The 13,576-nt window shown below is 49.7% G+C and overlaps 1 protein-coding gene across 2 annotated transcripts; it reads left to right on the top strand.

Moving 5' to 3' along the window:
- Positions 1–25: 25 nt before the first annotated feature.
- LOC116740399 (aflatoxin B1 aldehyde reductase member 4) lies at positions 26–8,731 on the top strand. Of its 2 annotated transcripts, none has more exons than XM_032606058.1 (8): positions 26–445; positions 3,425–3,612; positions 3,789–3,893; positions 4,612–4,708; positions 4,956–5,055; positions 5,645–5,774; positions 6,593–6,781; positions 8,695–8,731. In XM_032606058.1, exons 1-7 carry the CDS (start codon positions 127–129, stop codon positions 6,752–6,754), a joined length of 1,101 nt encoding a protein of 366 aa, XP_032461949.1. In that variant the 5' UTR covers positions 26–126; the 3' UTR covers positions 6,755–6,781; positions 8,695–8,731. The 2 variants fall into 2 exon arrangements, with proteins under 2 accessions (XP_032461949.1, XP_032461939.1); XM_032606048.1 differs by lacking the exon at positions 8,695–8,731 and adding an exon at positions 7,434–8,615.
- The last annotated feature ends 4,845 nt before the right edge of the window (positions 8,732–13,576 follow it).

Genomic DNA, 13,576 nt, shown 5'->3' with positions numbered 1-13,576 from the left:
GCGCACTTGGCGGAAGGTCCCGGGAGTCATGGCGAGCGAGCGTATCTTGCGTGAGGGGGCGCCGCGCTTCTCCCCATCGGCAGGGAGGCGGGGCCCGAGGCGCCCCAGCGCGCAGGCGCCGACCTCATGCTGAGCAACTTGTCTCGCGACGTGGCCCGCGCCGCCGTCCGCTGCGCTCGTACCCCCCGGCCACCCGAGGCTCGCACCGCCGCCGCCATGTCCCGGGGCCCGCGGACCACCTCAGGCTCCCCTATCCGGCCCGCCACCGTGCTGGGCACCATGGAGATGGGGCGCCGCATGGACGCGCTCGCCAGCGCCGCGGCAGTGCGCGCCTTCCTGGAGCGCGGCCACACTGAGCTGGACACGGCCTTCATGTACAGCGACGGCCAGTCCGAGAGCATCCTGGGCGGCCTGGGGCTCGGGCTGGGCGGCGGCGACTGCAAAGGTAACTTCTGGCGCCCGCGCACCGACCGCCTGTCCTCTCCCTGCACCGTGCAGTGCAGACCCGTCCCGCAGGACGCTGACCCGACCCCAGCCACGCGCCCGCCACGGTCAGGGCCGACAGCTTCGCCCCGCCCCCGGGGCGCCCACCTCCCCTGGCCATCCCGCAGCTCTGTGAACACCGCGCGCCTCAAGTCCCTTGCACATCCAGCCCCGACAGCTGAACAGCGTTTTCTCCTGACCACCTTCCCCTCCGCTTCTTCGTCTGGGGATTGCAACTCTGTAACCCCTGAGCCTGATCTAGTCCTTGGCTTCCTACCCCAGTTGCTTTCTTAGTGCACCTCTCTGCGGCACTGGTCTCCAGAGCTATGCCGTACCCACCTCCAACCCTGCCAGGTGCCCATAACCGGTCCCCAGGCGCTCTGCCTATGCCCCTCTCCCCATTGTCCTCAACGCCCATGCGCTCCCCGAGAGCCCTTTTCTCATCCAGGTCTTTCATCAGTCCCCAGACTTTGCTCTGTTCAGTTGGCAGTACGCCTGGCTCTCTCAGGGAGAGCTGTAGCATTGCCATAGACCGGGCTGGGGGAGCAGGGGTGGTGGGGTAAAGAGTGGGGAGGCGTGAGGTAAGGTAAGGCATTTCTGTCCACTCCTGTAGCCTTATGCCAGCTTCTTATGGAGCTATAGGAGGGAAAGTGTCTCTAACCCACCCGCAGGGAGCTCAGAGGCTAGTGGGGAAGATTGAAGCAAATAATTGCAGAGGAGCGTAGAAGAGGAAGCACTTTTAGGGAAGGCATGATGGGGCCAGGCAGAGGCCCTAGGGAAGGCTCAGAGAACACTGAGGCTGGGCCTTCAAGGAACAATAGTAGTTTGCTGGGCAGAGCATGAGTCAGAGGGTTATGAGAGGCTGAGGGCATAGCTGTGCCAAGACTGGTGTGTGGATGGCCAGGAGGCAGGTGTGCTTGAGTGGAGGATGTGTGTGTGGAGGGATGGTCCCTCATCAGCCTGATGCCACTGGAAGTGCCTAGGAGGGTGCCTGGCACATGGTGGGACCCAGTGAAGTCAGCTGATACTATTACTGCCACACTCTGCCTCCTCTTTTCCATCCTGAGACTCTTTCTTCCCAGCCCTTGTGTCAGGGGCGTCCCCCTCTGGGTCCTCCTTAGATTCATAGCTTGGTGGATCTGGAGGAACAGACTTGGGAATGTGCATCTCAGACCCACACTCTCTCGTTCACCTGGGTGCCTCTCGTGACTAATGAAGATCTTATTCCTGAATTGGTTTCTCCCCCTCCAGTCCTTCCCTGCTTCTTTCTCTGAGGCCAGGCACTCACAGAGTCAAAGTCCTCAGGTCAGACCCGAGGCAAGGTTCACACCAAGAATGCAGGGGGATTGAGAAATGTGGGGAATGGAAAAAATCTGGATGAGAAGCTGAGAGACTTGGTCTCTCCAACATCCAAGTGGTCTGATGACTCCCTCCCCTCTGGATTACTGAGTTGCGTTTGCCAGGTATGGAAAGTGCAGGATCCAGAGAGCCAGCGTTCTCTTTTTTTAATATAAAAATTTATTTATTTATGGCTGTATTGGGTCTTCATTGCTGTGCACGGGCTTTCTCTAGTTGCAGAAAGCGGGGGCTACTCTTCGTTGCGGTGCGCGGGCTTCTCATTGTGGTGGCTTCTCTTGTTGCGGAGCGCGAGCTCTAGGCACGCAGGCTTCAGTAGTTGTGGTGGGCTCAGTAGTTGTGGCTCGCGGGCTCTAGAGCTCAGGCTCAGTTGTTGTGGCGCACGGGCTTAGTCACTCTGCAGCATGTGGAATCTTCCCCGGCCAGGGCTCGAACCTGTGTCCCTTTGATTGGCAGGCAGATTCTTAACCACTGTGCCACCAGGGAATCCCCCAGAGAGCCAGCATTCTTTACAGCACTTCCAAGCTGCTTGCATGGCAGAACACTCTCCTGTTCTCATGGGGAGTGTGTCTCTACAGTGGGTATGCAGATGTGCACGCTTCCAGGCGTCTGGAAGGAGAGGGGGGAGACTGTCACTGCCTTCTGCTCATTTTGCCTTCTACCTCTCTCTGAAATGCATCTGCCAGTGGTTATGTTCAGCAGCTGCATCTTCCCTGAATTCCTGTAGCAGCCTCTTTACTTGTCCCCCTGTCTTCAGGCCTGCCCCCTCGACGTCTCCCTCTATATGGCAACGAGAGCGAACACAGCTGACCAGTTCACTCATAAAACCTTTGAATGATGGTATTTGAGGAAACCCGTTGGGACTAGGTCTGGACCTCCTTCTCTTGTCTCATGTACCACTGCTCCCTGCCTAGAGTTTATAGCTCAGAGTTGCACGTATGGCCTTCACGTACCATGCTTTCTTGCCTTTGTGACTTTGTCCAAGTTCCCATCCTTCGGAATGTGCTTCCCACCCTTCCCTGTTGGCTGGGACTCTTCTTTTTTTTTTTTTTGGCCGCGCTGTGCAGCATGCGGGATCTTAGTTCTCCGAACAGGGATTGAACCCATGCCCCCTGCAGTGGAAGTGCAGAGTCTTAACCACTGGACCACCAGGGAAGTCCCAGGATGCTTTTTTGGAGACTCAACCTGTGGGGTCAGGAAGCCCTCCCTGGAATTCCCAGGTTGGCCACATATGTCTCCTCTGGGCTCTACTGCACTTACATCTTGTAACATCACCTTCTAGCTTGTGACCTCCTTGAGGGCAGAAATTGAGTGTTTAGTTCATCTCTGTGCGCTTGGCCTCTACTGCAAGGCTTGACACAGCTAGCAGTTTGGTGACTAATATAGCAGCAGTGAACACTGGGAACTCGCACATGAGACATTATTGGATCCTCTTGCTCTCCCTGTGAAGACAGTTCCATTGTTATCATCCCCATTTTATAGATTAGAGAACTGAAACTCAGAGAACTCAAGTAATTTAGCCAGGGTCACATGGCTAGTAAGTGGTTACAATAAGTTTCTTAACCATTACATTCTTCCCACAAAGTGAAAATCGCTACCAAGGCCAATCCCTGGGAAGGGAAGTCGCTGAAGCCTGACAGCCTCCGGTCCCAGCTGGAGACGTCACTGAAGCGGCTGCAGTGTCCACACGTTGACCTCTTCTATCTACACGCACCGGACCACGGCACCCCCGTGGAAGAGACACTGCGTGCCTGCCACCAGCTGCACCAGGAGGTGAGGGCGGCCCCCCAGCTCCTCTGCTTGGCCTGTCGTTGCCCAGGAGAGTGGAGGCTCCAGGGCTGTCCCAGAGCAGAGCTGGGGACAGACCCCACTCCCAGGGTCCCCAGCCGGTCTCTCCTTCCTGGTGTTCTGGGCTGCAGTGGGTTCTGACCTTGGCCTCTCCCCCGCAGGGCAAGTTTGTGGAGCTTGGCCTCTCCAACTATGCCGCCTGGGAAGTGGCCGAGATCTGTACCCTATGCAAGAGCAATAACTGGATCCTGCCCACCGTGTACCAGGTGAGGCCAGGGCTGCAGAGGCCTCTGTCTCCTGGGTGCCTGCTGATGCCGGGTCCTCGTGGCCCCTCCCCCCCCAATCTCCCCCCCACCCCGTGCCCTCTCCATAGCAGCCACCCCCCTGCCTCCCCTGCTCACAGCCTGTAGATGACTCCTGGGTACCCTCAGCCTGGCAAACAGGCGCCTGCTCCCTCTGGCCCAGGCTCCCCTTCCTGCCTGCTTCTCGCTCTGCAGTCAGCCTGGAACACTCCCCCCTGCTTCTCGTGGGAACGAGTGCCCAGGTCTCGCTTAGATGCCTCTTCCTCTGGAAGCCTTTCTCAACAGCCCAGCGGGGCCTCCCATCTCCAAACCCTATCTTCATATATTGAGCAAGTATTTGGGAGAATCTGCTATGATCACCAAACCCACCTTTATGTGATCACCTGACCTCTGTCTTTGTTTTTAACTTGACTCTAACGTCTCTTGGAAGCAGAGACCTTGCTAGATACGCTGGTGTTTGGGAACTCCAGCACACAACTGGTGCCTACAGATATGTGGGGAATGACATATCCCGTCCACTGTCCCTTCCTGGGGCCCAGCACCATCTCCCCATCGCCCAGCCACCACTGGTGATGTTGGAAATCATTGCTGAAGTCCTGGGCAGGTTTTGACTGAAGGTTTTTAAAGAAGACTGGGGTCCCCTGACCCGTGCACCCTCTCCAGCTGGCCCTTCTGCCCACAGGGCATGTACAACGCCACTACCCGGCAGGTGGAGACAGAGCTCTTCCCCTGCATCAGGCACTTTGGACTGAGGTTCTACGCCTACAACCCTTTGGCTGGTATGGGATATGGGCTGCTGTGGGGACAGGCTCCCCTCCCAGGTCCCGGGGGGCATTTCTGGTCCTGTTTCTCCCTATTCCTGACCCAGGGGATACCCGGCCCCAGACCTGGGAAGCAGGGAAGGGTTTGACAAGAGGCTGGGCTGGGTCCTCCGTCCCTCCTGGGTCCCCCACCATCACCCCCACTTCCGGTCCAGAGCAGCCTCTGGGAGCAGTGCCAGGGGATCTGATTACAGCCTTCCCGCAGGGGGCCTGCTGACCGGCAAGTACAAGTATGAGGACAAGGACAGGAAGCAACCTGTGGGCCGCTTCTTTGGGACCAATTGGGCAGAGGTCTACAGGAATCGGTGAGCTGGGGATGGGCTGCATCAGGGTGGGAGGAGTGGGAGGGGGGTCCCCTTTATCTGAAATGGAGGAGTTCTAGGCTGCTTTCCTGGGTCTCCAAGCCATCCCTTGCTGCCTGGACCTACCTCTTTTGATTCCTAGAGGAATTATGAAGCCCTCTATAGGGTTTCTTCTTGTTTTCTTGGGACCTCCGTGAGGAATGAGGATCCCTGGACCTTATGCCAGGTCTTCCAAGTCATCGCTCCGCCCCGAGGAGTGCTCGTCACCTGCAGATGGGGAAGGAGAGGGCCCTGGATGGAGGCTCAGCAGTCCTGGGACCGAGCCATACCCCTGTACTTGCTGCCTATTTCCCTAGGTAAAGTAAGGGCAGGCTTTGAGTTCTCAGGGGTAAAGATGTCATTGAGGTTTCTGGTGAGGGAGCCAGCATCCTGGGTGTTTCAATAAGGCAGGAAACCCATTGCTAGAGGGGATACCAGCCCCTCCACGCTGCAGGATTGGGGTGAGCGCAGCTCTCCTGTTTGACTCTTTGTCGATGGCCCCCAGTGTGACCCCATGGTCCTGACCCCTGTGCTATCCTCCCCACCTGCTCAGCTTCTGGAAGGAACACCACTTCAAGGCCATTGCCCTGGTGGAGAAGGCCCTGCAGGCTGCATATGGCCCCAGCGCCCCCAGCATGACCTCGGCCGCCCTCCGGTGGATGTACCACCACTCACAGCTCCAGGTAACCCATCGTTGCTGGAAGCCCCACTTCTGCTCCCTTCGGGAAGCCAGCATTACCTTCAGGTGATTTCTAAGTAGTTTTTCCCTCTGAAATTTCTCTTTGTTCCAGTTTCCATGGCAGCCTTCCTGTTGTTCTAAGTAGCTGTCCAAGTGCCAGGCCCTATGATGAGGGCTTTCGTAACATGGGTTGAATTATCACCTAGGCCTGATGAAGTGTGATTATTCCAGTTTTACTGATAAGCAAACTGGGGTTCATACAGCTGTGAAAGGGTTAGAAAATTATCACAGATTTGACCTGAAAACCCACTGGTCTGGCTCCTCTGGGGGAAGGTGGGGTTTCCCTCTGTCTTTGGTGTCCCCTGTCTTCCTGGCTAAAATTTTTCTCCAGCGTCAGCCTTACATAGTTGCATAGTCTCTGACATGTATAATAGTAGGTTTTCAATAAGTGGGAGCTCAATGCTTTGCATAATTTCTCACTCCCATAGCCACGCTGAAAATTGAGAAGATGTGAGTCTCGGGGGTTAAATAGCTAAACCTAGTTTACACAGCTGCTGAGTGGCAGAACTGGGCTCTGAACTTCGGTCTGAATGAAGATGAGCAGTGTGGCACCAGGAGGAAGGAAGACAGGGTTTGGGGTCACATAGTTACAGGTGTTGAAGGTACCTTAAGTGCTTTCTAGAACTATGTAGAGTATAAAGTTAAAAAATCAGGTCCCAATTTTTGGCGGGGGCAAGGCTGTGGGTGGAGTGGGGGGAGCGTGTGTGACCGGGGTCACTGTGGTGCGCTAGTGTGTTGACGTCTGGCCGTCTCCCCTTGCAGGGTGCCCACGGGGACGCGGTCATCCTGGGCATGTCCAGCCTGGAGCAGCTGGAACAGAACTTGGTGGCCACTGAAGAAGGGCCCCTAGAGCCAGCCATTGTGCAGGCCTTTGATCAGGCCTGGCACCTGGTTGCCCATGAATGTCCCAGCTACTTCCGCTAGGCCCCAACACAGCTCAAGCTGCCCAAGGTTTCTTCCTTTTCTGTCACCTCTTCTACTCTCTCCCCCTGGCCGGTCTTTGCCTTAAGCTGATTTAGCATGGTCTTTCTCCATTGTCTGGATCCATGCATTATTTTTCTAGATCCCTGCCTCACTCCCAGTTGCCTTCACAATGTGTAAAGGCTGGGGCTGAGCCCCATTCATGCATTTCCCATCTGAATAAAGCAGGCACTTGACCTGGCTGTAGCCCAGGCCCGGAGTGAAGCCCCCAGATTTGTCTCCTCAACTGCTTACGACTTGTTTCCACCCTGCCTGGGGGCTTCCTGCCAAAGGGGTAGAACCATGAGCTGGAGTCGTCTAAAGGCAGAGGCAGTGGGAGGGTCTTCCCAGCCTCCTGCCCTGAACCCAGCCTAACCCCTCAACAGCCAGGCTGCAGGTGGCCCTCACGCTTCTACGTGCGACAGAAGAAAAGAGGGTCATATGCCCTGAGGTAGATTTTCTCTCATTCGGAATTACCTCATTAAATACTTAGAAATGGAATAATTTGGGCAAAAACCTACCGTTAGCGTCACCACAAAGAAGAATAAAACCTTCCAGGATGCTGTGGGACATTTTAACACACACTCATTTCAGCAGCGGCTTTACTCTTAGCTAAAGCTTCCTTTCTTCTGGTCTTCCACAGATTCTCAGCTCTGCTGCTGGGCCTCCTTTTGGTGGTAGTGGGTGTGGGCAGCCAGGACCCCCATTTCCCTCAGCAAATCCCTACCCCAAGTAAGGGCACCCAAGTCTGGAGAAGAAATGAAATCCCAGGTCCAGTGATTGCTGTTTGAACATTCCCAGGACAGAAAAATCACACCCTGGGCGAGAGGTAGGGTGTGGGCCAGGCAGCGGCAGTAGGCAGCATTTGGACCAGTCTCTTCAAGTGATGAAAGGGGCTCAACCTGGAAATGCAGACAAAAACCACCAATCAAAGACTGTTCAAAGGAAGGTCCTACTTGCCTTCTAGAAGGAGACACCTTTCAGATGAAGTTTTATTATTTGGAGTGAAGACACCCTCCTTTGTCTTCACCCATAATAAAATGGATGCTTCCCCAGTGGGGTAATATCAGTTATTACCCCACTCATGTTAATAATAGTATCAGTTATTGTACAACAAGCCACCCCAAAATTGAGTTGCTTAAGAGGACGAAATCTGAAATTGACCTAATAAGGTTCAGTTCAAGCCCTATCAAAACCCCAGCTGGATTTTTTTTTTTTTTTTACAGAAATTGGCAAAATTTTTAAAAAATTCATATGGAAATTCAAGGGATACAGAATAGCCAAAACAAATTTAAACAAGAACAAAGTCCTCCAATTCCTGATTTCAAAGCTTACTACAAAGCTACAGAATAAAAGCAGTATGGGACTGGCATAAGGGTAGACATATAGATCGATGGAACAGAATTGAGAGTCCAGAAGTAAGCCCATAATAGCTAAAAAATAGAGACAGCCCAGATGTCCATCAGTGGATGAATGGATAAATAAAGAGTGGTATATCCATACCATGGACTATTATTTGGCGATAAAAAAGAATGAAGTAATGAAACATCTACAATGTGGATGAACCTTGAAGATGTTAACCCAAGTGAAAGATGACAGTTCCAAAAGGCCTCATATTGTGTGAGCTGATGTGCGTGAAATGTCTGAAATAGGCAAATCTATTAGAGACAGAAAGTAGATTAGTGGTTGCCTAAGGCTGAGGGGGGGTTGGGAGGAAATGGAGATTAACTGATAAGGAGTACAGGTTTCTTTGGGGGGTGATGAAAATGCTCTAAAGTTGATTGTGATGGTTGTACAATGCTGAATACACTAAGAAAAAAAAAAACATTGAATTGTACACTTTAAATGGGTGTATAGGGACTTCCCTGGTGGTGCAGTGGTTAAGAAATCACCCGCCCATGCAGGGGACACAGGCTTGATCCCTGATTCAGGAAGATCCCACATGCCGTGGAGCAGTTAAGCCCATGCACCACAACTACTGAGCCTGCACTCTAGAGCCCGTGAGCCACAACTGCTGAGCCCACGTGCCACAACTACTGAAGCCTGCACGCCTAGAGTCTGTGCTCCACAACAGGAGAAGCCACCACAATGAGAAGCCCGTGCACCACAACGAAGAGTAGCCCCTGCTCGCTGCAACTAGAGAAACCCTGTACGCAACAACGAAGACCCAACGCAGCCAAAAATAAAAATAAATAAAATAAATGGGTGTATAATAATGTGGATTATGTCTCAATAAAGCTATTTTTTTAAAAAGAAAAAACCACACACAGTCATTTAGCTCAGAAGTCTGCTGTTTGGCAGGACTCAGTGGGGAATACTCATCTGTTCCCCTGTGTCTGAGAAGTGCCGTTACAGCTGGAGGCTAAAATCACCTGCAGGCTAATTCACATGTCTTAACAATTAATGCTGATTGTCAGCTGTTGTCATCACTTACATATGACCCCTCCATGTGGCCTGGGCTTCCCCACAGCATGTGCTGCTGGCTTCCAAGGGCAGGCATCCCTCTTGCCTCATGGAGGAGTGTCTGAGTTATGTTGTAAAAAGAGGATGTGAGAGAAACAGATGGTCATCTTTGGAAGATAAACTCTTTCTCAGGGAGCAATGGTCCTATGTGGTCAAGTCAAGAAGATGAGCCACCTGACTGGTCAGGAGACCTTCAGTCCCGAGTGTCTCCATCAGGGATGCGTCATCTGCTAGGTCATTTCCCATCTGTTAGATCCTTTTGGGGAGAGTATCTCATACGTATTTGATGGTCACTTGAATTCAGCCATTTCATTACTAAAGAGCTTTTTCTTTTTTCTTTTTTAATATTATTTATTTTGGTTGCACTGGGTCTTAGTTGCAGCACGCACGATCTTTAGTTGTGGCATGTGGACTTCTTAGTTGTGGCATACAGACTTAGTTGCAGCATGAATGCAAGATCTAGTTCCCCAACCAGAGATCGGACCCAGGCTCCCTGCATTGGGAGCATGGAGTCTTACCCACTGGGCCACCAGGGAAGTCCCTACTAAAGAACTTTTTCAAAAGACAAAGGAACAGAGTTGGATCTGGAAAGTGACAAACATACTTAACCAACCTCAAAAACTAGAGACTTGTGTACCATATAGAAGACCAGAAAAATGAGTTGGTATAGATTTTGTATACTCGAATCAGTGTGACAGAAAGGGGACTCCTGAAGTTAAAGGCTCGAGGGAGGGCATCTGGCTGACCTATGTGCTTCCTCTGCATTCTGGCCTGCTTGTTACTAGTGGTTGTGATGGTTAATTCACCAGTGTCTCAAATTTGCATTCTGAATACATTTTAGAAGCAGTAAGGAAGGTTGGAATGTCAAGATCCTTAATTGCTTATGAGAAAATACATTTCTCCTCCATATGTTTTTATTTTTTAATTTTTTTTAACACCCCTTCTGCCTCAGCACTCTTCTAGGTATAATAAAACAACCCTGACTTTCCCAACTTTCACACAAGAAGCTTTTTGAAAATCTTTATTGCTTCCCAAGAATCTTTCCAATTCCATATTGGAGAGACTTGTACTTAATAACAAATGCTCTTACTAGGGATATTAATAGTAATAGTAAATACCAGTTGTTAAAGAATTTTCTTGTGGTTGTTATCAAAGTGGAAAATGGCATTGTAGGAGTAGAGAATGATCAATGAATATGCGAGTAAGTCAATATTCTGTAGTCTCATGATGATATAAGGAAAACTTAATTCCACTGTGGTCTGTATCAGAGGTCAGCAATCTTTTCTGTAAAGGGCCAGGTAGTAAGTATTTTATATTTTGTGGGTGTCAGTCCATTTGGGCTGCTAAAACAAAATACAACAGATTGAGTAGCTTATAAACAGTAGACATTTCTCAGTTTTGGAGGCTAGAAGTGTAAGATGAAGGCATCAGCAGATTTGGTGTCTGGTGAGAACCTGCTTTCTGGTTCATAGGCAGCCATCTTCTTGCTGTGTTCTCATTTGGCAGAAGGGGTAAGGGAGCTCTGTGGGGTTTCTTTTATAAGGGCACTAATCCCACTCATGAGGACTCCACCCTCATAACCTAAGAATTTCCCAAAGGCCCCACCTCCTGATACCATCACTTTGGTGATTAGATCAACATGTGAATTTGTATAGTGACTATTATAAGTGCCACCCAACCAATTAATGGATTAGCCCTAAACTAACCCACAAACATACAGTCCATATCAGCAGGCCATATGTTCTCTGTTGCAGTGATTCAACTCTGCCTTTGTAGTGAGGAAGCAGCCACAGGTGATAAGTAAATAGATACGGCTTTTTTCCAAATTTCCAATAAAACTTTATTTGTGAAAACTGGCAGTGAGTCAGATTTGGCCCATGGGCAATAGTTTGCAGACTCCTGGTCTATACTGTATGAATTGAATTACATAGTGATAGAGAGCTTCTAACAGTGAAATTGTAAGCCAGTTGCTCTCAAAATGTGGTCTCAGGGCCGGCAGCATCAGCATCGTTGGGGAACTTGTTAGAAATGCAAATTACTGTGCCTCATGCTTGACCTACTAAATCAGAAACTCTAGTGGGTGGGGCCCTGCAATTTGTTTTAAGCAGCCCTTCAGGTAATTCTGATGCACACTTGTTTGAGAACCACTGTTGGTTTTTAATTTAATAAGATTATTATTATTATTTTTTTTAATATTTATTTATTTATTTGGCTGCGCCAGGTCTTAGTTTTGGCATGCGGTATCTTTAGTTGTGGCATATGGGATCTAGTTCCCTGACCAGGGATCGAACCCGGGCCCCCTGCATTGGGAGTGCGGAGTCTTAGCCACTGGACCATCAGGGAAGCCCCGTAATAAGATTATTTTTAACAAATACTGTGATGCACGAAGATTTGTAAGTATATATACGGCCATTACAAAAACATGTTTATCTTCATTGTTGAACTTTATAACTGAATTTAAAATACCATTCACAGTAGTGTCACCTTCAACAAAAAGAACTTCCAAAAGCTTTACTTTGATTCCATGAATTGGGTGGAAAATTTTTAATTATTATTGGAATTGACTGATTTTCTATTTGAAGTATCTGACACTGATACAAAACTGGCATTATTTTCTATTTGTGAAGTATTTCTGTTCTTGATACCACACATCAGCAGCTGCTGCTTTACTCCTCTGACATGCATAAGAAATCGTAGAATGAAAAATGAGCGAATTTAATTGAGAAGAATAATTATATAATCTAGATCAAAAGTTATACGTGAGGACTTCCCTGTTGGCACAGTGATTAAGAATCCGCCTGCCAATGCAGAGGACACGGGTTCGAGCCCTGGTCTGGGAAGATCCCACATGCCGCGGAGCAACTAAGCCCGTGCGCCACAGCTACTGAGCCCGCACGCCACAACTACTGAAGCCCACGCGCCTAGAGCCCATGCTCCGCAGCAAGAGAAGCAAGCCACCGCAATGAGAAGCCCGCGCACCACAACGAAGGGTAGCCCCCACTCGCTGCAACTAGAGAAAGCCCGCGGGCAGCAACGAAGACCTAACGCAGACAAAAAAAAAAAAAAGTTATACATGATAAGAAAATAGACTTCCTACATTGTACAAGATAAATCATCATCTTTCACAACTAAAGATCCCTTATGCCGCAACTAAAGATCCCGCATGCTGCAATGAAGATCCACGTGCCGCAACTAAGACCCAGCGCAGCCAAATAAATATTTTTTCAAAAAAGATAAATCATCATCTTCTGACACAATCTTCTACTTTAAAAATTAGCAGTTATTTTGAGATGCTCACGCCACTTGTCTTAGTCTGTTTGGGCTGCTATAACAAAATAACATAGACTGGGTGGCTTAAAAAACATTTATTTCTTACAGTTTTGGAGGCTGGAAGGTCCAAGATGAAGGTGCCAGCATATTCGGAGTCTGTGAGGACCTCTTCCTGGTTGGACATCCTCTTTTTACTGTGTCCTCACATGGCTAAGGAAGAGATCTCTAGTCTCTTCCCCTTCTTCTGAGGACACTAATTACATCACGGGGGTGCCACTCTCACACCTGATCTAAACCTAGTCACTTCCCCAAGGCCCCACCTCCCAACACCATCACTTTAGCGTTAGGGTTTCAACATATGAATTTGGGGGGGATACAGACATTTAGTCTGTAACACCAGTTCAGGTTTGTGTTTTCTGCTTTTCACGTGGCCGGTGGTGGTGTTACATTCCCCATGGTAGATGGTAAATGTTAACGGATATACTACAAGCAAATTATATGTTTATTATCAACTTTCTTGAGAAATGGAAATCTAGTATTTAATATTTGATTAGCTAGGCATCTGGCCTTTCCGAACTGACAATTGCTTTGACTCTGATCCTTTGGCTAACCCTGTTAGAATAATAGCTGTTCTGTGCTGATGCGCAAAGCCTGAGAAAAAAGCCTAGGTTTATGCCGAGGTTGAGGGAAAAAAGGATTCTCCCTAGAGGTTCCCCTCATGTAAAGTTATATTGCTACGGCTTGTTGTTAAAGGGATTGGTACTATGGCCTGAAACTGAACTTAATATGAGAGCTTTTGAGTATTTTGTCTGGCATACGGTGGTGATTCCCTTACTGAACTGCCTTGTTGATTAGTGCGTTTAGAATTATTTCCGCAAGGTGCAAATGCTTTGATGTGCTGGTTAGAAGCATTCATGATCCCTACGGAATTGCCTCCGTAAATTCAGCAGAAAGCGTTAAGGGGGATTGCCTATATTCCAAAGTCTTTACAAGTCAAAGAATTGTAACAGCACAACATACAGGAGAGAAAAAAGTACCCTCCTCATTCAAGGA

The sequence above is a fragment of the Phocoena sinus genome, chromosome 1 (assembly GCF_008692025.1).
Source record: "Phocoena sinus isolate mPhoSin1 chromosome 1, mPhoSin1.pri, whole genome shotgun sequence".
NCBI classification, from domain to species: domain Eukaryota; kingdom Metazoa; phylum Chordata; class Mammalia; order Artiodactyla; family Phocoenidae; genus Phocoena; species Phocoena sinus.
Note: the sequence above shows the minus strand (reverse complement) of the source record. Positions and strands in the feature narration are given on the sequence as shown.

Excerpts from the sequence above, each read along its gene's own strand:
- LOC116740399 (XM_032606058.1), top strand. The coding sequence starts at position 127 with ATGCTGAGCAACTTGTCTCGCGACGTGGCCCGCGCCGCCGTCCGCTGC. Across the intron at positions 446-3,424 it reads GGGCGGCGGCGACTGCAAAG|TGAAAATCGCTACCAAGGCC; the intron begins GTAACTTCTGGC and ends CTTCCCACAAAG. Across the intron at positions 3,894-4,611 it reads TCCTGCCCACCGTGTACCAG|GGCATGTACAACGCCACTAC; the intron begins GTGAGGCCAGGG and ends TTCTGCCCACAG.